General features: G+C 56.6%; 1 protein-coding gene across 2 annotated transcripts in view; it reads left to right on the top strand.

Moving 5' to 3' along the window:
* LOC140402904 (uncharacterized) overlaps positions 1-24,692 on the top strand; it is a 64,435-nt gene that overhangs the window by 26,753 nt on the left and 12,990 nt on the right. The window contains exon 3 of one of the 2 annotated variants that reach the window (XR_011938182.1): positions 397-852. Coding sequence is in view for 1 of the 2 variants with exons in the window: in XM_072490538.1 (XP_072346639.1) it covers positions 397-753 (357 nt within the window). In the remaining variant the exon portion in view is untranslated. Of the gene's footprint in view, positions 1-396; positions 3,361-24,692 lie in introns of those variants that run through there. The other variant, XM_072490538.1, reaches the window with a different exon arrangement.

The raw sequence follows: 24,692 nt of genomic DNA on the forward strand, positions 1-24,692 counted from the left end.
TAGCACGGCCAATCCACCTAACCTGCACATCTTTGGACTGTGGGAGGATACCGGAGCTCCCGGACAGAGAACCCACGCAGACGCGGGGAGAACGTGCAAACCTCACACAGACAGTGACCTGAGGCCGGAATCGAACCGGGTCCATGGCGCCGTGAGGCAGCGTTGCTGACCGACCGTGCCGTCCCAATAAGTTTCTTTTTGGACGGAAAGCTCACTTTGAGGTTGTCGGGGCTGCAGGTTTTACTGTAGCACCGCTGCTCGGCTGGGTTGTGGTGTGCCTGGTGATTGAACGTTCGGGGAGTCGGCTATCGGCCGGCCATGTCGGGGGGCTATATTTGTCTCTGTTTTTGTTTTAGCCCGTGGATGTTGGTAATGGTCACCCCCTCTCTGTTCCAGGAGATGCCGGCGCCTGACGTGACCCAGCCGGACTCCGTGCTGCCCCTCCCTGGCCAGGTCTCCCCTGGGCCGGACGCCGGGCCTGCCTCGCCCCCGGGGCCCCGGACTTTCACCTGCTCCGAGTGCGGCCGCACCTTCACCCGGAACTACCGGCTCAAGCTGCACCTCCTCACCCACTCCGGGGAGAAGCCCCTGAAGTGCCCCGACTGCGGCCGGGGGTTCGTCGACCCCTCCAACCTCCGCAAGCACGGCCGCACGCACGTCAGGGAGGGAGAACGAGTGCCCGGCCACCAGGGTGATCCTGCAGGACCGGGGGGATCAGAAACCCCCCCACCAGGATTGTTACCTGGAACGTAAGGGGACTGAACGGCCCAGTGAACAGATCCAGAGTCTTCGCCCACTTAAGAAGCCTTAAGGCTGACATCGTTTACCTCCAAGAACAGTGACCACAATTCCGTAAGCTCCCGGATACTCATGGAAAAGGACGAGTGTTGTCCTAGGGTTATGGCGCTAAATTGGGGGAAGGCTAACTACAAACAGATGAGGCAGGATTTGGAGGCTGTGGTTTGAGAGAGGCTGTTTGAGGGTAAACCCACATTTGGCATGTGGGAGTCTTAAGGAGCAGTTGATGGGAGTGCAGGGCAGGCATGTGCCGGTGAAAAGGAAGGACGGGAAAGGCAGGATTCGGGAACCATGGATGACCAGGGAAATTGAGAATATTGTCAAAAGAAAAAAGATGCATACGTGAGATACAGGCAACTAAAAACTAAGAACTTGGGGAGTACAAGGAAAGTATGAAAGAGCTCAAGCGGGGAATTAGGAGGGCAAAAAGGGGTGACTAAACATCCTTGGCAGGCAGGATTAAGGAGAATCCCAAGGCATTTTCTATGTATATTAGGAACAAGAGGGTAGCTAGAGAAAGAGTTGGTCCACTCAAGGCCAAAGGAGGGAAATTATGTGGAGAACCAGAGGAAGTAGGTGAGGTCCTGAATTAGTATTTTGCATCGGTATTCACAAAGGAGAGGGACATGCTGACTGGCGGCGTCTGAGAGGGATGTGCAAACACTTTAGAACAGGTCGTTATTACGAGGGAGGAAGTGTTGGGTGGGTCAAAAAGTATTAAGGTAGACAAATCCCCAGGGCCAGATGGCATCTATCCCAGATTTCTGAGAGACGAGATGAAATGACTGGGCCTCTAACAGAAATCTTTGTGCCCTCGTTGGCCACAGGTGAGATCCCAGCAGATTGGAGGATAGCCAATGTTGTACCGTTATTTAAGGGGGGTTGCAAGGATAATCCTGGTAATTATAGGCCGAGCTTGACATCAGCGATAGTGAAATTGTTGGAAAAGATTCTCGGAGGTAGGATCCATGCACATTTGGAAGCGATTTAGCATGTTTCTGTATGAGGGAGGGCAAGTCTCAACAATTTGATTGAGTCTTTTTGAGGAGGTGACAAAAATGATTGAGGAGGGAAGGGCTGTGGATGTTGTCTACATGGACTTTAGTGAAGCATTTGATAAGATCCCTGATGGCAGCCTGGTGCAAAAGATTAGATCACATGGGGGTCAGGGGTGAACTAGCTGGATGGATCCAGAACTGGCTGGGCCACGGAAGACAGAGGGTAGCAGTGGAAGGGTGTTTTTCCGAATGGAGGTCTGTAACTAGTGGTGTTCCGCAGGGATCAGTACTGGAACCTCTGCTCTTTGTAATATATATAAATGACTTGGAAGAAAATGTAGCTGGTCTAATCAGCAAGTTTGCGGATGATACTAAGATTGCAGGAGTTGCGGTTCGTGATGAAGATTGTCAGAGAATACAACAGGATATAGAGAGGCTGCAAAATTGGGCAGAGAAATGGCAGATGGAATTTACCATGGACAAATGCGAGGTGATGCATTTTGGTAGATCCAATTCAGATGGGAGCTAGAAATTAAATGGCAGAACCATCAGGACCATAGATACACAGAGCGATCTGGGTGTGCAGGTCCACAGATCCTTAAAAGTGGCAGCACAGGTGGAAATGGTGGTAAAGAAAGCTTATGGCATGCTTGCCTTCATAGGACGGGGTATCGAGTATAAAAGCTCAAAAATAATGCTACATAGAATGTTGGTTTGGCCACATTTAGAATACGGTGTCCAATTCTGGTCACCCCACTACCAGAAGGACGTGGAGGCTTTGGAGAGAGTGCAGAAAAGGTTTACCAGGATGTTGTCTGGCATGGAGGGTATTAGCTATGAGGAGAGATTGAATAAACAAGTTGTTTTCCCCAGAGAGACGGAGGCTGAGGGGCAACCTGATAGAAGTTTATAAAATTATTAGGGGCACAGAGAGGGTGAACAGTTGGAGGCTTTTTCCCAGGGCGGAAATGACAATTACAAGGGGGCACAGGAGTGCAACGAGAGTACACAAGAGTAACTCTACACTAGTTACTGTTTTTAGAAATAAAAATATATATACATATCCAACAGCATTGTTCCTCCAGTAAATAACACTATGGCCGCGATTCTCCCCGGGGGGGGGGGGGGGGTCCAGTGTCATGTGAGGGTACCTTTAAGAAATGGATGTTTAAGCAATGTACCTTTAAGAAATGGAGCTGATCATATTACTGAAGTGGTGTCAGAGGGTGGGGGGAAGCCGAGCTCACTTCTGCTTTTTTGAGTTTCAGTTTGAGAAGGCAGCTGGGAGTGTCTGTGTGTTTTGCTGTGAGCTGCATGAAGAAACACAGAGCTGGTCTGTTGATTCCTGCAATCCAAAGACTATAAATATATTGAATGTAACCTAATGTGCTCCTATTTTTGAAGGTTTGAAGTCTTTTGGATGTTTAAAGGAACAGTTTGAAGGATTATTTAGTGTTGTAGTCTGTTGGGGTTATCTTTGAAGTAATGGGTGTTAAGATAGTCAATGTTTGTTTTTAAAAGGTTAATTTGAGTTCATAGAATAAACATTATTTTGTTTTAAAAACCAGTTGTCCATTTCTGCTGTATCACACCTGGAGAGTACGCCGTGTGCTATTAAAAGTTGTGGGTCGGTTGAACTCCATGAAACACTTTGGGGTTCTGTAAACCCGGAACCATAACACCTGGGCGGGGTGGGGGGAAGGACCACGGCGGCCTGGCCCCCTCCCTGAGACCCCGCCCCCTCTCCAGAGACCCCGCCCCCTCCCCCGAGACCATGCGCCCTGCTCCGATAGCCCACCCGCTCCAGAGGCCCCCTGTCTGGAGAGCACGCCCCTCCTCCTAGACCACATTCCCGACCCCTGGACCACGCCCCCTCTTCCAGGACCAGACCCCTTCCTGAGATCCCACCCCCACCCCCGATACACTGCCCCCACCCAGTTTTGTTTATAAAAAAAAGAAATGTGAGTGGGACACAGATGCTGTAATTTAAGGGAGGAGCCAGGTCTGTCTGTAGTTTCGCCGTCTGCGAGAGGTTTTTAAGTTAATCAGCCGTTTTGCCAAATGTTGAGCAAACGTGTCCTGGATCTGCTCCCGATAGGAACTCTCTCCTGCACATCTTTTGGACCTAGGGAGGAAACCGGAGCATCCGGAGGAAACTCACGCCGACAGGGGGAGAAGGTGAAGACTCCGCACAGACAGTGACCCAAGCCGGGAATCGAACCTGGGGGGGGCTCTGACACTGTGAGGCAGTGGTGCTAACCCACCCTGCCGCTTTGTTGGCCTTGCTAGTGATGCAAAAGGCGAACCATTTTGGGGCCCTGATGGGAGCAATGGCTCAGAGCTTTGCCCAGGATGAGGCCCGAAGCTATCAGGAAAAACTCTGTGCGATCTACCTGTTTATCATCAGCAGCTTCCATTTCCATTATCGTGCCCACCAGTGAATCCAGCTCTCCTGCCTATTAAAGAAAAACATACACACAATTACATCCCAGCTTTTAGATAGACAATCCTGACCCACCGCGTACAGTTCTGAAGATTATTGGTTAGTGCCACTGCCTCACGATGCCAGGGACCCGGGTTCGATTCCCGGCTTGGGTCACTGTCTGTGCGGAGTCTGCACGTCCTCCCCGTGTCTGCGTGGGTTTCCTCCGGGTGCTCCGGTTTCCTCCCACAATCCAAAGATGTGCGGGTTAGGTGGATTGGCCATGATAAATTGTCCAGAGTGTCCAGGGATATGTAGGTTGCTGACCCGATGGGCCGAATGGCCTCCTTCTGCACCATAGGGATTATATGGAAAAGCCCGCTCTATTAAATAAGATAGAACATAGAACATAGAACATTGAACGATACAGCGCAGTACAGGCCCTTCGGCCCACGATGTTGCACCGAAACAAAAGCCATCTAACCTACACTATACCATTATCATCCATATGTTTATCCAATAAACTTTTAAATGCCCTCAATGTTGGCGAGTTCACTACTGTAGCAGGTAGGGCATTCCACGGCCTCACTACTCTTTGCGTAAAGAACCTACCTCTGACCTCTGTCCTATATCTATTACCCCTCAGTTTAAAGCTATGTCCCCTCGTGCCAGCCATTTCCATCCGCGGGAGAAGGCTCTCACTGTCCACCCTATCTAACCCCCTGATCATTTTGTATGCCTCTATTAAGTCTCCTCTTAACCTTCTTCTCTCCAACGAAAACAACCTCAAGTCCATCAGCCTTTCCTCAAAAGATTTTCCCTCCATACCAGGCAACATCCTGGTAAATCTCTGCACCCGCTCCAAACCCTCCACGTCCTTCCTATAATGCGGTGACCAGAACTGTACACAATACTCCACAAATGCGGCCGTACAAGAGTTCTGTACAGCTGCAACATGACCTCCCGACTCCGGAACTCAATCCCTCTACCAATAAAGGCCAACACTCCATAGGCCTTCTTCACAACCCTATCAACCTGGGTGGCAACTTTCAGGGATCTATGTACATGGACACCTAGATCCCTCTGCTCACCCACACTTCCAAGAACTTTACCATTAGCCAAATATTCCGCATTCCTGTTATTCCTTCCAAAGTGAATCACCTCACGCTTCTCTACATTAAACTCCATTTGCCACCTCTCAGCCCAGCTCTGCAGCTTATCTATATCCCTCTGTAACCTGCTACATCCTTCCACACTATCGACAACACCACCGACTTAAGTATCGTCTGCAAATTTACTCACCCACCCTTCTGCGCCTTCCTCTAGGTCATTGATAAAAATGACAAACAGCAACGGCCCCAGAACAGATCCTTGTGGTACTCCACTTGTAACTGAACTCCATTCTAAACATTTCCCATCAACCACCACCCTCTGTCTTCTTTCAGCTAGCCAATTTCTGATCCACATCTCTAAATCACCCTCAATCCCCAGCCTCCGTATTTTCTGCAATAGCCTACCGTGGGGAACCTTATCAAACGCTTTACTGAAATCCATATACACCACATCAACTGCTCTACCCTCGTCTACCTGTTCAGTCACCTTCTCAAATAACTCGATAAGGTTTGTGAGGCATGAAGCCATGTGACCCTTCACAAAGCCATGCTGACTATCCCTGATCATATTATTCCGATCTAGATGATTATAAATCTTGTCTCTTATAATCCCCTCCAAGACTTTACCCACTACAGACGTGAGGCTCACCGGTCTATAGTTGCCGGGGTTGTCTCTTCTCCCCTTTTTGAACAAAGGGACCACATTTGCTATCCTCCAGTCCTCGCACTATTCCTGTCGCCAATGATGACATAAAAATCAAAGCCAAAGGTCCAGCAATCTCTTCCCTGGCCTCCCAGAGAATCCTAGGATAAATCCCATCAGGTCCCGGGGACTTATCTATTTTCAGCCTGTCCAGAATTGCCAACACCTCTTCCCTACGTACCTCAATGCCATCTATTCTAATAGCCTGGGTCTCAGCATTCTCCTCCACAACATTATCTTTTTCCTGAGTGAATACTGACGAAAAATATTCATTTAGTATCTCGCCTATCTCTTCAGACTCCACACACAACTTCCCATCCCTGTCCTTGACTGGTCCTACTCTTTCCCTAGTCATTCGCTTATTCCTGACATACCTATAGAAAGCTTTTGGGTTTTCCTTGATCCTACCTGCCAAATACTTCTCATGTCCCCTCCTTGCTCATCTTAGCTCTCTCTTTAGATCCTTCCTCGCTACCTTGTAACTATCCATCACCCCAACTGAAACTTCACACCTCATCTTCACATAGGCCTCCTTCTTCCTCTTAACAAGAGATTCCACTTCTTTGGTAAACCACGGTTCCCTCGCTCGACGCCTTCCTCCCTGCCTGACCGGTACATACTTATCAAGAACACGCAGTAGCTGATCCTTGAACAAGCTCCACTTATCCAGTGTGCCCAACACTTGCAGCCTACTTCTCCACCTTATCCCCCCCAAGTCACGTCTAATGGCATCATAATTGCCCTTCCCCCAGCTATAACTCTTGCCCTGCGGTGTATACTTATCCCTTTCCATCATTAACGTAAACATCACCGAGTTGTGGTCACTGTCCCCAAAGTGCTCTCCTACCTCCAAATCCAACACCTGGCCTGGTTCATTACCCAAAACCAAATCCAACGTGGCCTCGCCTCTTGTTGGCCTGTCAACATATTGTGTCAGGAAACCCTCCTGCACACACTGTACAAAAAACGACCCATCTAATGTACTCGAACTATATCTTTTCCAGTCAATATTTGGAAAGTTAAAGTTAAAGATCGTGGCTGATCGGAGGGGATGTAGGGGATGGAGGGGGTTACAGAGATAGGGAGGGGGTGTAGGGCATGGAGGAGGTTACAGAGATAGGGAGGGGGTGTAGGGCATGAAGGAGGTTACAGAGATAGTGAGGGGATGGAGGGGGTTACAGAGATAGGGAGGGGTGTAGGGCATGGAGGAGGTTACAGAGATAGGGAGGGGGTGTAGGGCATGGAGGAGGTTACAGAGATAGGGAGGGGATGGAGGGGGTTACAGAGATAGGGAGGGGTGTAGGGCATGGAGGAGGTTACAGAGAGACCAAGAGACCACGCCCCTCTTCCGAGACCACACCACTGTCCGGTGGCTGCGCTCTCTGCCAGGACCACGCCCTCGCTCAAAAGACCACGCCCCTCCTCCGAGACCACGCCCCTACCCCGAAGCCCCGCCCGCCCTAGAGGCCACGCCCCTAAGGAGACCGCGGCCCTACCCCAAAGCACCGTCCACTCTCAACCGACCACACCCCTAAAGATACCCCGGCCCTCCTCGGAGACCGTGCCCCTACCCTGAAACCACGCCCCCTGTCTGGAGGCCCCGCCCCTCTATGGAAACCACTGCCCTATGCCTATACCCCGCCCGTTCCTCCGAGACCACGCCCCTATAAATAGACCCGCCCCCTGTAGAGACCACGCCCCTAATCCTAGACCACGCCCACTCCTCCGAGACCCTGCCCATTCCTAGATCACGCCCCTAATCCCAGAGCCCGCCCCATGCTGAGACCACGCTTCCTCTGTCGAAAACACGCCCTCTCCCCTTGACCACGCCCCAATAGACCCCGCCCCTCTTTGGAGACCCCGCCCCCTCTCCTAGACCCCGCCCCTCTCCTAGACCCCGCCTGCCATGGACCCGCCCCCTGGCGAGACCACGCCCTTCCACCGACACCACGCGCCAAATCCCAAACCCCTGCTCCGGGACCCCGCCCTCTCTCCAGTGACCCCGCCCCCCTCCCCTTTGAGTGACACTTTCCTCTTTGCCCTGAGCGCGGAGCCGGAGCCTCGGTTTGACCCGGGGGGGGGGCGCCGGCCTCGCCTCTTGTTGGCCTGTCAACATATTGTGTCAGGAAACCCTCCTGCACACACTGTACAAAAAACGACCCATCTAATGTACTCGAACTATATCTTTTCCAGTCAATATTTGGAAAGTTAAAGTTAAAGATCGTGGCTGATCGGAGGGGATGTAGGGGATGGAGGGGGTTACAGAGATAGGGAGGGGTGTAGGGGCTGGAGGAGGTTACTGAGATAGGGAGGGGTGTAGGGGCTGGAGGAGGTTACAGAGATAGTGAGGGGGTGTAGGGGCTGGAGGTGGTTACAGAGATAGGGAGGGGGTGTAGGGCATGGAGGGGTTACAGAGATAGGGAGGGGGTGTAGGGGCTGGAGGAGGTTACAGAGATAGGGAGGGGATGTAAGGGATGGAGGGGTTACAGAGATAGGGAGGGGGTGTAGGGCATGAAGGAGGTTACAGAGATAGGGAGGGGATGGAGGGGGTTACAGAGATAGAGAGGGGGTGTAGGGGCTGGATGAGGTTACATAGGGAGGGGGTGTAGGGGCTGGAGCAGGTTACAGAGATAGGGAGGGGGTGTAGGGGCTGGAGGAGGTTACAGAGATAGGGAGGGGAGTAGGGGCTGGAGGTGGTTACAGAGATAGGGAGGGGGTGTCGGGGCTGGAGGAGATTACAGAGATAGGGAGGGGGTGTAGGGGCTGGAGGTGGTTACAGAGATAGGGAGGGGGTGTCGGGGCTGGAGGAGGTTACAGAGATAGGGAGGGGGTGTAGGGCATGGAGGGGTTACAGAGATAGGGAGGGGGTGTAGGGGCTGGAGAAGGTTACAGAGATAGGGAGGGGGTGTGGGGGCTGAAGGTGGTTACAGAGATAGGGAGGGGGTGTAGGGCATGGAGGGGTTACAGAGATAGGGAGGGGGTGTAGGGGCTGGAGGAGGTTACAGAGATAGGGAGGGGGATGTAGGGGATGGAGGGGTTACAGAGATAGGGAGGGGGTGTAGGGCATGAAGGAGGTTACAGAGATAGGGAGGGGATGGAGGGGGTTACAGAGATAGGGAGGGGGTGTAGGGGCTGGATGAGGTTACAGAGATAGGGAGGGGGTGTAGGGGCACGAGGAGGTTACAGAGATAGGGAGGGACTGTAGGGGCTGGAGGAGGTTACAGAGATAAGGAGGGGGTGTAGGGGCTGGAGGAGGTTACAGAGATAGGGAGGGGTGTAGGGACTGGAGGAGGTTACAGAGATAGGGAGGGGGTGTAGGGGCTGGAGGAGGTTACAGAGATAGGGAGGGGGTGTAGGGGCTGGAGGAGGTTACAGAGATAGGGAGGGGGTGTAGGGGCTGGAGGAGGTTACAGAGATAGGGAGGGGGTGTAGGGGCTGGAGGAGGTTACAGAGATAGGGAGGGGGTGTAGGGGCTGGAGGAGGTTACAGAGATAGGGAGGGCGTGTAGGGGCTGGTGGAGGTTACAGAGATAGGGAGGGGCTGTAGGGGCTGGAGGAGGTTACAGAGATAAGGAGGGGGTGTAGGGGCTGGAGGAGGTTACAGAGATAGGGAGGGGGTGTAGAGGCTGGAGGAGGTTACAGAGATAGGGAGGGGTTGTAGGGACTGGAGGAGGTTACAGAGATAGGGAGGGGGTGTAGAGGCTGGAGGAGGTTACAGAGATAGGGAGGGGGTGTAGGGCATGGAGGGGGTTACAGAGATAGGGAGGGGGGTGTAGGGGCTGGAGGAGGTTACAGAGATAGGGAGGGGGTGTAGGGCATGGAGGGGGTTACAGAGATAGGGAGGGGGTGTAGGAGCTGGTGGAGGTTACAGAGATAGGGAGGGGGTGTAGGGGCTGGAGGAGGTTACAGAGAATCGGGGGGGTGTAGGGGCTGGAGTAGGTTACAGAGATAGGGAGGGGGTGTAGGGACTGGAGGAGGTTACAGAGATAGGAAGGGGGTGTAGAGGCTGGAGGAGGTTACAGAGATAGAGAGGGGGTGTAGGGACTGGAGGAGGTTACAGAGATAGGGAGGGGGTGTAGGGGCTGGAGGAGGTTACAGAGATAGGGAGGGGGTGTAGGGGCTGGAGGAGGTTACAGAGATAGGGAGGGGCTGTAGGGGCTGGAGGAGGTTACAGAGATAAGGAGGGGGTGTAGGGGCTGGAGGAGGTGACAGAGATAGGGAGGGGCTGTAGGGGCTGGAGGAGGTTACAGAGATAAGGAGGGGGTGGAGAGGGTGTAGGGGACTGGAGGAGGTTACAGAGATAGGGAGGGGGTGTAGGGGCTGGAGGAGGTTACAGAGATAGGGAGGGGGTGTAGGGGACTGGAGGAGGTTACAGAGATAGGGAGGGGGTTTAGGGGCTGGAGGAGGTGACAGAGATAGGGAGGTGGTGTAGGGGACTGGAGGAGGTTACAGAGATAGGGATGGGGTGTAGGGGACTGGAGGAGGTTACAGAGATAGGGAGGGGGTGTAGGGGACTGGAGGAGGTTACAGAGATAGGGATGGGGTGTAGGGGACTGGAGGAGGTTACAGAGATAGGGAGGGGGTGTAGGGGACTGGAGGAGGTTACAGAGATAGGGAGGGGGTGTAGGGGCTGGAGGAGGTTACAGAGATAGGGAGGGGGTGTAGGGGACTGGAGGAGGTTACAGAGATAGGGAGGGGGTGTAGGGGCTGGAGGAGGTTACAGAGATAGGGAGGGGATGTAGGGGATGGAGGGGTTACAGAGATAGGGAGGGGGTGTAGGGGCTGGATGAGGTTACAGAGATAGGGAGGGGGTGTAGGGGCTGGAGCAGGTTACAGAGATAGGGAGGGGGTGTAGGGGCTGGAGGAGGTTACAGAGATAGGGAGGGGAGTAGGGGCTGGAGGTGGTTACAGAGATAGGGAGGGGGTGTAGGGCATGGAGGGGTTACAGAGATAGGGAGGGGGTGTAGGGGCTGGAGGAGGTTACAGAGATAGGGAGGGGGTGTAGGGGCTGGAGGAGGTTACAGAGATAGGGAGGGGGTGTAGGGCATGGAGGGGTTACAGAGATAGGGAGGGGGTGTAGGGGCTGGAGGAGGTTACAGAGATAGGGAGGGGGTGTAGGGGCTGGAGGTGGTTACAGAGATAGGGAGGGGGTGTAGGGCATGGAGGGGTTACAGAGATAGGGAGGGGGTGTAGGGGCTGGATGAGGTTACAGAGATAGGGAGGGGGTGTAGGGGCACGAGGAGGTTACAGAGATAGGGAGGGACTGTAGGGGCTGGAGGAGGTTACAGAGATAAGGAGGGGGTGTAGGGGCTGGAGGAGGTTACAGAGATAGGGAGGGGTGTAGGGACTGGAGGAGGTTACAGAGATAGGGAGGGGGTGTAGGGGCTGGAGGAGGTTACAGAGATAGGGAGGGGGTGTAGGGGCTGGAGGAGGTTACAGAGATAGGGAGGGGGTGTAGGGGCTGGAGGAGGTTACAGAGATAGGGAGGGGGTGTAGGGGCTGGAGGAGGTTACAGAGATAGGGAGGGGGAGTAGGGGCTGGAGGAGGTTACAGAGATAGGGAGGGCTTGTAGGGGCTGGTGGAGGTTACAGAGATAGGGAGGGGCTGGAGGAGGTTACAGAGATAAGGAGGGGGTGTAGGGGCTGGAGGAGGTTACAGAGATAGGGAGTGGGTGTAGAGGCTGGAGGAGGTTACAGAGATAGGGAGTGGTTGTAGGGGCTGGAGGAGGTTACAGAGATAGGGAGGGGGTGTAGAGGCTGGAGGAGGTTACAGAGAGGGAGGGGGTGTAGGGTATGGAGGGGGTTACAGAGATCGGGAGGGGGGTGTAGGGGCTGGAGGAGGTTACAGAGATAGGGAGGGGGTGTAGGGCATGGAGGGGGTTACAGAGATAGGGAGGGGGTGTAGGAGCTGGTGGAGGTTACAGAGATAGGGAGGGGGTGTAGGGGCTGGAGGAGGTTACAGAGAATCGGGGGGGTGTAGGGGCTGGAGTAGGTTACAGAGATAGGGAGGGGGTGTAGGGACTGGAGGAGGTTACAGAGATAGGAAGGGGGTGTAGAGGCTGGAGGAGGTTACAGAGATAGAGAGGGGGTGTAGGGACTGGAGGAGGTTACAGAGATAGGGAGGGGGTGTAGGGGCTGGAGGAGGTTACAGAGATAGGGAGGGGGTGTAGGGGCTGGAGGAGGTTACAGAGATAGGGAGGGGCTGTAGGGGCTGGAGGAGGTTACAGAGATAAGGAGGGGGTGTAGGGGCTGGAGGAGGTTACAGAGATAGGGAGGGGGTGTAGGGGCTGGAGGAGGTTACAGAGATAAGGTGGGGGTGGAGAGGGTGTAGGGGACTGGAGGAGGTTACAGAGATAGGGAGGGGGTGTAGGGGCTGGAGGAGGTTACAGAGATAGGGAGGGGGTGTAGGGGACTGGAGGAGGTTACAGAGATAGGGAGGGGGTTTAGGGGCTGGAGGAGGTGACAGAGATAGGGAGGTGGTGTAGGGGACTGGAGGAGGTTACAGAGATAGGGATGGGGTGTAGGGGACTGGAGGAGGTTACAGAGATAGGGAGGGGGTGTAGGGGACTGGAGGAGGTTACAGAGATAGGGATGGGGTGTAGGGGACTGGAGGAGGTTACAGAGATAGGGAGGGGGTGTAGGGGACTGGAGGAGGTTACAGAGATAGGGAGGGGGTGTAGAGGCTGGAGGAGGTTACAGAGATAGGGAGGGGGTGTAGGGGACTGGAGGAGGTTACAGAGATAGGGAGGGGGTTTAGGGGCTGGGGGAGGTGACAGAGATAGGGAGCTGGTGTAGGGGCTGGAGGAGGTTACAGATATAGGGAGGGGCTGGAGGAGGTTACAGAGATAGGGAGGTGGTGTAGGGGCTGGAGGAGGTTACAGAGATAGGGAGAGGGTGTAGGGCATGGAGGGGGTTACAGAGATAGGGAGGGGGTGTAGGGCATGGAGGGGGTTACAGAGATAGGGAGGGAGTGTAGGGGCTCGAGGAGGTTACAGAGATAGAGAGGGGATGTAGGGCTGGAGGAGATTACAGAGATAGGGAGGGGGTGTAGGGGCTGGAGGAGGTTACAGACATAGGGAGGGGTGTAGGGGCTGGAGGAGGTTACAGAGATAGGGAGGGGGTGTAGGGACTGGAGGAGGTTACAGAGATAGGGAGGGGGTGTAGTGGCTGGAGGAGGTTACAGAGATAGGGAGGGGGTGTAGGGGATGGAGGAGGTTACAGAGATAGGGAGGGGATGTAGGGGCTGGAGGAGGTTACAGAGATAGGGAGGGGGTGTAGGGGCTGGAGGAGGTTACAGAGATAGAGAGGGGGTGTAGGGGCTGGAGGAGGTTACAGAGATAGGGAGGGGGTGTAGGGGCTGGAGGGGGTTACAGAGATAGGGAGGGGGTGTAGGCGGCTGGAGGAGGTTACAGAGATAGGGAGGTGGTGTAGGGGCTGGAGGGGGTTACAGAGGTAGGGAGGGGTGTAGTGGCTGGAGGAGGTTACAGAGATAGGGAGGCGGTGTAGGGGATGGAGGGGGTTACAGAGATAGGGAGGGGGTGTAGAGGCTGGAGGAGGTTACAGAGATAGGGAGGGGTGTAGGGGCTTGAGGAGGTTACAGAGATAGGGAGGCGGGTAGGAGATGGAGGGGGTTACAGAGATAGGGAGGGGGTGTAGAGGCTGGAGGAGGTTACAGAGATAGGGAGGGGTGTAGGGGCTGGAGGAGGTTACAGAGATAGGGAGGGGGTGTGGGGGCTGGGGGAGGTTACAGAGATAGGAAGGGGGTGTAGGGGCTGGAGGAGGTTACAGAGATAGGGAGGGGGTGTAGGGGCTGGAGGAGGTTACAGAGATAGGGAGGGAGTGTAGGGGCTGGAGGAGGTTACAGAAATAGGGAGGGGGTGTAGGGGCTGGAGGAGGTTATAGAGATAGGTAGGCGGTGTAGGGGATGGAGGGGTTTACAGAGATAGGGAGGGGGTGTAGGGGCTGGAGGAGGTTACAGAAATAGGGAGGGGGTGTAGGGGCTGGAGGAGGTTATAGAGATAGGTAGGCGGTGTGGGGGATGGAGGGGGTTACAGAGATAGGGAGCGGGTGTAGAGGCTGGAGGAGGTTACAGAGATAGGGAGGGGTGTATGGGCTGGAGGAGGTTACTGAGATAGGGAGGGGGTGTAGAGGCTGGAGGAGGTTACAGAGATAGGGAGGGGGAGTAGGGGCTGGAGGAGGTTACAGAGATAGGGAGGGGGTGTAGGGGCTGGAGGAGGTTACAGAGATAGGAAGGGGGTGTAGGGGCTGGAGGAGGTTACAGAGATAGGGAGGGGGTGTAGGGGCTGGAGGAGGTTACAGAGATAGGGAGGGAGTGTAGGGGCTGGAGGGGGTTACAGAGAAAGGGAGGGGGTGTAGGGGCTGGAGGAGGTTACAGAGATAGGGAGAGGGTGTAGGGACTGGAGGAGGTTACAGAGATAGGGAGGGGGTGTAGGGGATGGAGGGGGTTACAGAGATAGGGAGGGGGTGTAGAGGCTGGAGGAGGTTACAGAGATAGGGAGGGATGTAGGGGCTGGAGGAGTTTACTGAGATAGGGAGGGGGTGTAGGGGCTGGAGGAGGTTACAGAGATAGGGAGGGGGTGTAGGGGCTGGAGGAGGTTACAGAGATAGGGAGGGAGTGTAGGGGCTGGAGGGGGTTACAGAGATAGGGAGGAGGTGTAGGGACTGGAGGAGGTTACAGAGATAGGGAGGGGCTGGAGGGGGTTACAGGGATAGGGAGGGGGTGTAGAGGCTGGAGGAGGTTACCGAGATAGGGAGGGGTGTAGGGGCTGGAGGAGGTTACTGAGATAGGGAGGGGGTGTAGAGGCTGGAGGAGGTTACAGAGATAGGGAGGGGGTGTAGAGGCCGGAGGTTACTGAGATAGGGAGAGGGTGTAGAGGCTGGAGGAGGTTACAGAGATAGGGAGGGGTGTAGGGGCTGGAGGAGGTTACTGAGATAGGGAGGGGGTGTAGAGGCTGGAGGAGATTACAGAGAGAGGGAGGGGGTGTAGGGGCTGGAGGAGGTTACAGAGATAGGGAGGGGGTGTAGGGGCTGGAGGGGGTTACAGAGATAGGGAGGGGTGTAGGGGCTGGAGGAGGTTACAGGGATAGGGAGAGGGTGTAGGGACTGGAGGAGGTTACAGAGATAGGGAGGGAGTGTAGGAGCTGGAGGAGGTTACAGAGATAGGGAGGGGTGTAGGGACTGGAGGAGGTTACAGAGAGAGGGAGAGGGTGTAGGGGCTGGAGGAGGTTACAGAGATAGGGAGGGGTGTAGGGGCTGGAGGAGGTTACTGAGATAGGGAGGGGGTGTAGAGGCTGGAGGAGATTACAGAGATAGGGAGGGGGTGTAGGGGCTGGAGGAGGTTACAGAGATAGGGAGGGGGTGTAGGGGATGGAGGGGGTTACAGGGATAGGGAGGGGGTGTAGGGACTGGAGGAGGTTACAGAGATAGGGAGGGGGTGTAGGGTCTGGAGGAGGTTACAGAGATAGGGAGGGGGTGTAGGAGCTGGAGGAGGTTACAGAGATAGGGAGGGGGTATAGGAGGTTACAGAAATAGGGGGGGGGTGTAGGGGCTGGAGGAGGTTACAGAGATAGGGAGGGGGTGTGGGGGCTGGAGGAGGTTACAGAGATAGGGAGGGGGTGTAGGGGCTGGAGGAGGTTACAGAGATAGGGAGGGGGTGAAGGGGCTGGAGGAGGTTACAGAGATGGGGAGGGGGTGTAGGGGCTGGAGGAGGTTACAGAGATAGGGAGGGGGTGTAGGGGATGGAGCAGTTTACAGAGATAGGGAGGGGGTGTAGGGGTTGGAGGAGTTTACAGAGATAGTGAGGGGTGTAGGGGCTGGAGGAGGTTACAGAGATAGGGAGGGGGTGTAGGGGTTGGAGGAGTTTACAGAGATAGGGAGGGGGTGTAGGGGCTGGAGGAGGTTACAGAGATAGGGAGGGGGTGTAGGGGCTGGAGGAGGTTACAGAGATAGGGAGGGAGTGTAGGGGCTGGAGGGGGTTACAGAGATAGGGAGGAGGTGTAGGGACTGGAGGAGGTTACAGAGATAGGGAGGGGCTGGAGGGGGTTACAGGGATAGGGAGGGGGTGTAGAGGCTGGAGGAGGTTACCGAGATAGGGAGGGGTGTAGGGGCTGGAGGAGGTTACTGAGATAGGGAGGGGGTGTAGAGGCTGGAGGAGGTTACAGAGATAGGGAGGGGGTGTAGAGGCCGGAGGTTACTGAGATAGGGAGAGGGTGTAGAGGCTGGAGGAGGTTACAGAGATAGGGAGGGGTGTAGGGGCTGGAGGAGGTTACTGAGATAGGGAGGGGGTGTAGAGGCTGGAGGAGATTACAGAGAGAGGGAGGGGGTGTAGGGGCTGGAGGAGGTTACAGAGATAGGGAGGGGGTGTAGGGGCTGGAGGGGGTTACAGAGATAGGGAGGGGTGTAGGGGCTGGAGGAGGTTACAGGGATAGGGAGAGGGTGTAGGGACTGGAGGAGGTTACAGAGATAGGGAGGGAGTGTAGGAGCTGGAGGAGGTTACAGAGATAGGGAGGGGTGTAGGGACTGGAGGAGGTTACAGAGAGAGGGAGAGGGTGTAGGGGCTGGAGGAGGTTACAGAGATAGGGAGGGGTGTAGGGGCTGGAGGAGGTTACTGAGATAGGGAGGGGGTGTAGAGGCTGGAGGAGATTACAGAGATAGGGAGGGGGTGTAGGGGCTGGAGGAGGTTACAGAGATAGGGAGGGGGTGTAGGGGATGGAGGGGGTTACAGGGATAGGGAGGGGGTGTAGGGACTGGAGGAGGTTACAGAGATAGGGAGGGGGTGTAGGGTCTGGAGGAGGTTACAGAGATAGGGAGGGGGTGTAGGAGCTGGAGGAGGTTACAGAGATAGGGAGGGGGTATAGGAGGTTACAGAAATAGGGGGGGGGTGTAGGGGCTGGAGGAGGTTACAGAGATAGGGAGGGGGTGTGGGGGCTGGAGGAGGTTACAGAGATAGGGAGGGGGTGTAGGGGCTGGAGGAGGTTACAGAGATAGGGAGGGGGTGAAGGGGCTGGAGGAGGTTACAGAGATGGGGAGGGGGTGTAGGGGCTGGAGGAGGTTACAGAGATAGGGAGGGGGTGTAGGGGATGGAGCAGTTTACAGAGATAGGGAGGGGGTGTAGGGGTTGGAGGAGTTTACAGAGATAGTGAGGGGTGTAGGGGCTGGAGGAGGTTACAGAGATAGGGAGGGGGTGTAGGGGTTGGAGGAGTTTACAGAGATAGGGAGGGGGTGTAGGGGCTGGAGGAGGTTACAGAGATAGGGAGGGGGTGTAGGGGCTGGAGGAGGTTACAGAGATAGGGAGGGGTGTATGGGCTGGAGGAGGTTACTGAGATAGGGAGGGGGTGTAGAGGCTTGAGGAGGTTACAGAGATAGGGAGGGGGAGTAGGGGCTGGAGGAGGTTACAGAGATAGGGAGGGGGTGTAGGGGCTGGAGGAGGTTACAGAGATAGGAAGGGGGTGTAGGGGCTGGAGGAGGTTACAGAGATAGGGAGGGGGTGTAGGGGCTGGAGGAGGTTACAGAGATAGGGAGGGAGTGTAGGGGCTGGAGGGGGTTACAGAGAAAGGGAGGGGGTTTAGGGGTTGGAGGAGGTTACAGAGATAGGGAGGGGGTGTAGGGGCTGGAGGAGGTTACAGAGATAGGGAGGGGGTGTAGGGGCTAGAGGAGGTTACAGAGATAGGGAGGGGGTGTCGGGGGCTGGAGGAGGTTACAGAGATAGGGAGGGGGTGTAGGGGATGGAGGGAGTTACAGAGATAGGGAGGGGGTATAGGGGATGGAGGAGGTTACAGAGATAGGGAGGGGTGTAGGGGGCTGGAGGAGGTGACAGAGATAGGGAGGGTGTGTAGGGGCTGGAGGAGGTTACAGAGATAGGGAGAGGGTCTAGGGGCTGGAGGAGGTTACAGAGATAGGGAGGGGGTGTCGGGGCTGGAGGAGGTTACAGAGATAGGGATGGGGTGTAGGGGCTGGAGGAGGTTACAGAGATAGGGAGGGGGTGTCGGGGCTGGAGGAGGTTACAGAGATAGGGAGGGGGTGTAGGGGCTGGAGGAGGTTACAGAGATTGGGATGGGGGTCGGGGCTGGAGGAGGTTACAGAGATAGGGAGGGGGTGCAGGGGCTGGAGGAGTTTACAGAGATAGGGAGGGAGTGTAGGGGCTGGAGGAGGTTACAGAGATAGGGAGGGGGTGTAGGGGCTGGAGGAGGTTACAGAGATAGGGAGGGGGTGTAGGGGCTGGAGGAGGTTACAGAGATAGGGAGGGGGTGTAGGGGCTGGAGGAGGGTACAGGGATAGGGAGCGGGTGTAGGGGGTGTAGGAGGTTACAGAGATAGGGAGGGGGTTTAGGGGTTGGAGGAGGTTACAGAGATAGGGAGGGGGTGTAGGGGCTGGAGGAGGTTACAGAGATAGGGAGGGGGTGTAGGGGCTGGAGGAGGTTACAGAGATAGGGAGGGGGTGTAGGGGCTGGAGGAGGGTACAGAGATAGGGAGGGGGTGTAGGGGCTGGGGGAGGTTACAGAGATAGGGAGGGGGTGTAGGGGCTGGGGGAGGTTACAGGGATAGGGAGAGGGTGTAGGGGCTGGAGGAGGTTACAGAGATAGGGAGGGGGTGTAGGGGCTGGGGGAGGTGACAGAGATAGGGAGGGAGTGTAGGGGCAGGAGGAGGTTACAGAGAGACGGAGGGGGTGTAGGGGCTGGAGGAGGTTACAGTGATAGGGAGGGGGTGTAGGGGCTGGAGGAGGTTACAGAGATAGGGAGGGGGTGTCGGGGCTGGAGGAGGTTACAGAGATAGGGAGGGGGTGTAGTGGCTGGAGGAGGTTACAGAGATTGGGATGGGGGTCGGGGCTGGAGGAGGTTACAGAGATAGGGAGGGGGTGCAGGGGCTGGAGGAGTTTACAGAGATAGGGAGGGAGTGTAGGGGCTGGAGGAGGTTACAGAGATAGGGAGGGGGTGTAGGGGCTGGAGGAGGTTACAGAGATAGGGAGGGGGTGTAGGGGCTGGAGGAGGTTACAGAGATAGGGAAGGGGTGTAGGGGCTGGAGGAGGGTGCAGGGATAGGGAGCTGGTGTAGGTGGTGTAGGAGGTTACAGAGATAGGGAGGGGGTTTAGGGGCTGGAGGAGGTTACAGAGATAGGGAGGGGGTGTAGGGGCTGGAGGAGGTTACAGAGATAGGGAGGGGGTGTAGGGGCTGGAGGAGGGTACAGAGATAGGGAGGGGGTGTAGGGGCTGGGGGAGGTTACAGGGATAGGGAGAGGGTGTAGGGGCTGGAGGAGGTTACAGAGATAGGGAGGGGGTGTAGGGGCTGGGGGAGGTGACAGAGATAGGGAGGGGGTGTAGGGGATGGAGGAGGTTACAGAGATAGGGAGGGGGTGTAGGGGCTGGAGGAGGTTACAGAGATAGGGAGGGGGTGTAGGGGCTGGAGGAGGTTACAGAGATAGGGAGGGGGTGTCGGGGGCTGGAGGAGTTTACAGAGATAGGGAGGGGGTGTAGGGGATGGAGGGAGTTACAGAGATAGGGAGGGGGTATAGGGGATGGAGGAGGTTACAGAGATAGGGAGGGGGTGTAGGGGCTGGAGGAGGTTACAGAGATAGGGAGAGGGTCTAGGGGCTGGAGGAGGTTACAGAGATAGGGAGGGGGTGTCGGAGCTGGAGGTTACAGAGATAGGGATGGGGTGTAGGGGCAGGAGGAGGTTACAGAGAGACGGAGGGGGTGTAGGGGCTGGGGGAGGTTACAGGGATAGGGAGAGGGTGTAGGGGCTGGAGGAGGTTACAGAGATAGGGAGGGGGTGTAGGGGCAGGAGGAGGTTACAGAGAGACGGAGGGGGTGTAGGGGCTGGAGGAGGTTACAGTGATAGGGAGGGGGTGTAGGGGCTGGAGGAGGTTACAGAGATTGGGATGGGGGTCGGGGCTGGAGGAGGTTACAGAGATAGGGAGGGGGTGTAGGGGACTGGAGGAGGTTACAGAGATAGGGAGGGTGTGTCGGGGCTGGACGTGGTTAAAGAGATAGGGAGGGGTGTAGGGGCTGGAGGGGGTTACAGAGATAGGGAGGGGGTGTAGAGGCTGGAGGAGGTTACAGAGATAGAGAGGGGGTGTAGGGGCTGGAGGAGGTTACAGAGATAGGGAGGGGGTGTAGGGGTTGGAGGAGTTTACAGAGATAGGGAGGGGGTGTAGGTGCTGGAGGAGGTTACAGAGATAGGGAGAGGGTGTAGGGGCTGGGGGAAATTACAGAGACAGGGAGGGGGTGTAGGGGATGGAGGAGGTTACAGAGATAGGGAGGGGGTGTAGGGGACTGGAGGAGGTTACAGAGATAGGGAGGGGGTGTAGGGGACTGGAGGAGGTTACAGAGATAGGGAGGGGTGTAGGGGCTGGAGGAGGTTACAGAGATAGGGAGGGGGTGTAGATGGCTGGAGGAGGTTACAGAGATAGGGAGGGGGTGTAGGAGACTGGAGGAGGTTACAGAGATAGGGAGGGGGTGTAGGGGCTGGAGGAGGTTACAGAGATAGGGAGGGGTGTAGGGGGCTGGAGGAGGTTACAGAGATAGGGAGGGGTGCAGGGGCTGGAGGAGGTTACATAGATAGGGAGGGTGTGTAGTGGCTGGAGGAGGTTACAGAGATAGGGAGGGGTTTAGGGGGCTGGAGGAGGTTACAGAGATATGGAGGGGGTGTAGGGGCTGGAGGAGGTTACAGAGATAGGGAGGGGTGTAGGGGGCTGGAGAAGGTTACAGAGATAGGGAGGGGTGTAGGGGCTGGAGGAGGTTACAGAGATAGGGAGGGGGTGTAGGGGCTGGAGGAGGATACAGAGATAGGGAGGGGCTGTAGGGGCTGGAGGAGGTTACAGAGATAGGGAGGGGGTGTAGGGGCTGGAGGAGGTTACAGAGATAGGGAGGGGTGTTGGGGCTGGAGGAGGTTACAGAGATAGGGAGGGGGTGTAGGGGTTAGAGGAGGTTACAGAGATAGGGAGGGGGTGTAGGGGACTGGAGGAGGTTACAGAGATAGGGAGAGGGTGTAGGGGCTGGATGGGGTTACAGAGATAGGGAGGGGGTTTAGTGACTGGAGGAGGTTACAGAGATAGGGAGGGGGTGTAGGGGCTGGAGGAGGTTACAGAGATAGGGAGGGTGTGTAGGGACTGGAGGAGGTTACAGAGATAGGGAGGGGGTGTAGGGGCTGGAGGAGTTTACAGAGATAGGGAGGGAGTGTCGGGGCTGGAGGAGGTTACAGAGATAGGGAGGGGGTGTAGGGGCTGGAGGAGGTTACAGAGATAGGGAGGGGGTGTAGGGGCTGGAGGAGGGTACAGGGATAGGGAGGGGGTGTAGGGGCTGGATGAGGTTACAGAGATAGGGAGGGGTGTAGGGAGTGTAGGAGGTTACAGAGATAGGGAGGGGGTGTAGGGGTTGGAGGAGGTTACAGAGATAGGGAGGGGGTGTAGGGGCTGGAGGAGGTTACAGAGATAGGGAGGGGTGTAGGGGCTGGAGGAGGTTACAGAGATAGGGAGGGGGTGCAGGGGCTGGAGGAGGTTACAGAGATAGGGAGGGGGTGTAGGGGCTGGGGGAGGTTACAGAGATAGGGAGGGGGTGTAGGGGCTGGGGGAGGTTACAGAGATAGGGAGAGGGTGTAGCGGCTGGAGGAGGTTACAGAGATAGGGAGGGGGTGTAGGGGCTGGAGGAGGTTACAGAGATAGGGAGGGGGTGTAGGGGCTGGGGGAGGTGACAGACAGGGTGGGAGTGTAGGGGCTGGAGGAGGTTACAGAGAGAGGGAGGGGGTGTAGGGGCTGGAGGAGGTTACAGGGTTAGGGAGTGGGTGTAGGGGCTGGAGGAGGTTACAGAGATAGGGAGGGGGTGTAGGGAATGGAGGATGTTACAGTGATAGGGAGGGGGTGTAGGGGGCTGGAGGAGGTGACAGAAATAGGGAGGGGGTGTAGGGGCTGGAGGAGGTTACAGAGATAGGGAGGGGGTGTAGGGGATGGAGGGAGTTACAGAGATAGGGAGGGGGTGTAGGGGATGGTGGAGGTTACAGAGATAGGGAGGGGTGTAGGGGGCTGGAGGAGGTGACAGAGATAGGGAGGGGGTGTAGGGGCTGGAGGAGGTTACAGAGATAGGGAGAGGGTCTAGGGGCTGGAGGAGGTTACAGAGATAGGGAGGGTGTAGGGGGCTGGAGGGAGGTGACAGAGATAGGGAGGGGTTGTAGGGGCTGGAGGAGGTTACAGAGATAGGGAGGGGGTGTAGGGGCTGGAGGAGGTTACAGAGATAGGTAGGGGGTGTAGGGACTGGAGGAGATTACAGAGATAGGGAGGGGTGTAGGGGCTGGGGGAGGTTACAGAGATAGGGAGGGGGTGTAGGGGCTGGAGGAGGTTGCAGAGATAGGGAGGGGGTGGAGGGGCTGGAGGAGGTTACAGAAGGGAGGGGGTGTAGGGGCTGGAGGAGGTTACTGAGATAGGGAGGGTGTGTAGGGGCTGGAGGAGGTTACTGAGATAGGGAGGGTGTGTAGGGGCTGGAGGAGGTGACAGAGATAGGGAGGGGGTGTAGGGGCTGGAGGAGGTTACAGAGATAGGGAGGGTGTGTAGGGGCAGGAGGAGGTTACTGAGATAGGGAGGGTGTGTAGGGGCTGGAGGAGGTTACTGAGATAGGGAGGGTGTGTAGGGGCTGGAGGAGGTGACAGAGATAGGGAGGGGGTGTAGGGGCTGGGGGAGGTTACAGAGATAGGGAGGGGGTGTAGGGGCTGGAGGAGGTTACAGAAGGGAGGGGGTGTAGGGGCTGGAGGAGGTTACTGAGATAGGGAGGGTGTGTAGGGGCTGGAGGAGGTTACTGAGATAGGGAGGGTGTGTAGGGGCTGGAGGAGGTGACAGAGATAGGGAGGGGGTGTAGGGGCTGGAGGAGGTTACAGAGATAGGGAGGGTGTGTAGGGGCTGGAGGAGGTGACAGAGATAGGGAGGGTGTGTAGGGGCTGGAGGAGGTTACAGAGATAGGGAGGGGGTGTAGGGGCTGGAGGAGGTTACAGAGATAGGGAGGGGGTGTAGGGGCTGGAGGAGGTTACCGAGATAGGGAGAGGGGCGGGGCTGGAGGAGGTTACTGAGATAGGGAGGGGGTGAAGGGGCTGGAGGAGGTTACAGAGATAGGGAGGGGGTGTAGGGCCTGGAGGAGGTTACAGAGATAGGGAGGGGGTGTAGGGGCTGGAGGAGGTTACAGAGATAGGGAGGGGGTGTAGGGGCTGGAGGAGGTTACAGAGATAGGGAGGGGGTGTATGGGCTGGAGGAGGTTACAGACATAGGGAGGGGGTGTAGAGGCTGGAGGAGGTTACAGAGATAGGGAGGGGGTGTAGGGGCTGGAGGAGGTTACAGAGATAGGGAGGGGGTGTAGGGGCTGGAGGAGGTTACAGAGATAGGGAGGGGGTGTAGGGGCTGGAGGAGGTTACAGAGATAGGGAGGGGGTGTAGGGGCTGGAGGAGGTTACAGAGATAGGGAGGGGGTGTAGGGGCTGGGGGAGGTTACAGAGATAGGGAGGGGGTGTAGGGGCTGGAGGAAGTTACAGAGATAGGGAGGGGGTGCAGGGGCTGGAGGAGTTTACAGAGATAGGGAGGGAGTGTAGGGGCTGGAGGAGGTTACAGAGATAGGGAGGGGGTGTAGGGGCTGGAGGAGGTTACAGAGATAGGGAGGGGGTGTAGGGGCTGGAGGAGGTTACAGAGATAGGGAGGGGGTGTAGGGGCTGGAGGAGGGTACAGGGATAGGGAGCGGGTGTAGAGGGTGTAGGAGGTTACAGAGATAGGGAGGGGGTTTAGGGGTTGGAGGAGGTTACAGAGATAGGGAGGGGGTGTCGGGGCTGGAGGAGGTTACAGAGATAGGGAGGGGGTGTAGGGGCTGGAGGAGGGTACAGAGATAGGGAGGGGGTGTATGGGCTGGGGGAGGTTACAGAGATAGGGAGGGGGTGTAGGGGCAGGAGGAGGTTACAGAGAGACGGAGGGGGTGTAGGGGCTGGAGGAGGTTACAGTGATAGGGAGGGGGTGTAGGGGCTGGAGGAGGTTACAGAGATAGGGATGGGGTGTCGGGGCTGGAGGAGGTTACAGAGATAGGGAGGGGGTGTAGGGGCTGGAGGAGGTTACAGAGATAGGGAGGGGGTGCAGGGGCTGGAGGAGTTTACAGAGATAGGGAGGGAGTGTAGGGGCTGGAGGAGGTTACAGAGATAGGGAGGGGGTGTAGGGGCTGGAGGAGGTTACAGAGATAGGGAGGGGGTGTAGGGGCTGGAGGAGGTTACAGAGATAGGGAGGGGGTGTAGGGGCTGGAGGAGGTTACAGAGATAGGGAGGGGGTGTAGGGGCTGGAGGAGGTTACAGAGATAGGGAGGGGGTGTAGGGGCTGGAGGAGGGTACAGAGATAGGGAGGGTGTGTAGGGGCTGGAGGAGCTTACAGAGATAGGGAGGGGTTTAGGGGGCTGGAGGAGGTTACAGAGATATGGAAAGGGTGTAGGGGCTGGAGGAGGTTACAGAGATAGGGAGGGGTGTAGGGGGCTGGAGAAGGTTACAGAGATAGGGAGGGGTGTAGGGGCTGGAGGAGGTTACAGAGATAGGGAGGGGGTGTAGGGGCTGGAGGAGGATACAGAGATAGGGAGGGGGTGTTGGGGCTGGAGGGGGTTACAGAGATAGGGAGGAGGTGTAGGGGCTGGAGGAGGTTACAGAG

Source organism: Scyliorhinus torazame, chromosome 26, assembly GCF_047496885.1.
Source record: "Scyliorhinus torazame isolate Kashiwa2021f chromosome 26, sScyTor2.1, whole genome shotgun sequence".
NCBI lineage: Eukaryota > Metazoa > Chordata > Chondrichthyes > Carcharhiniformes > Scyliorhinidae > Scyliorhinus > Scyliorhinus torazame.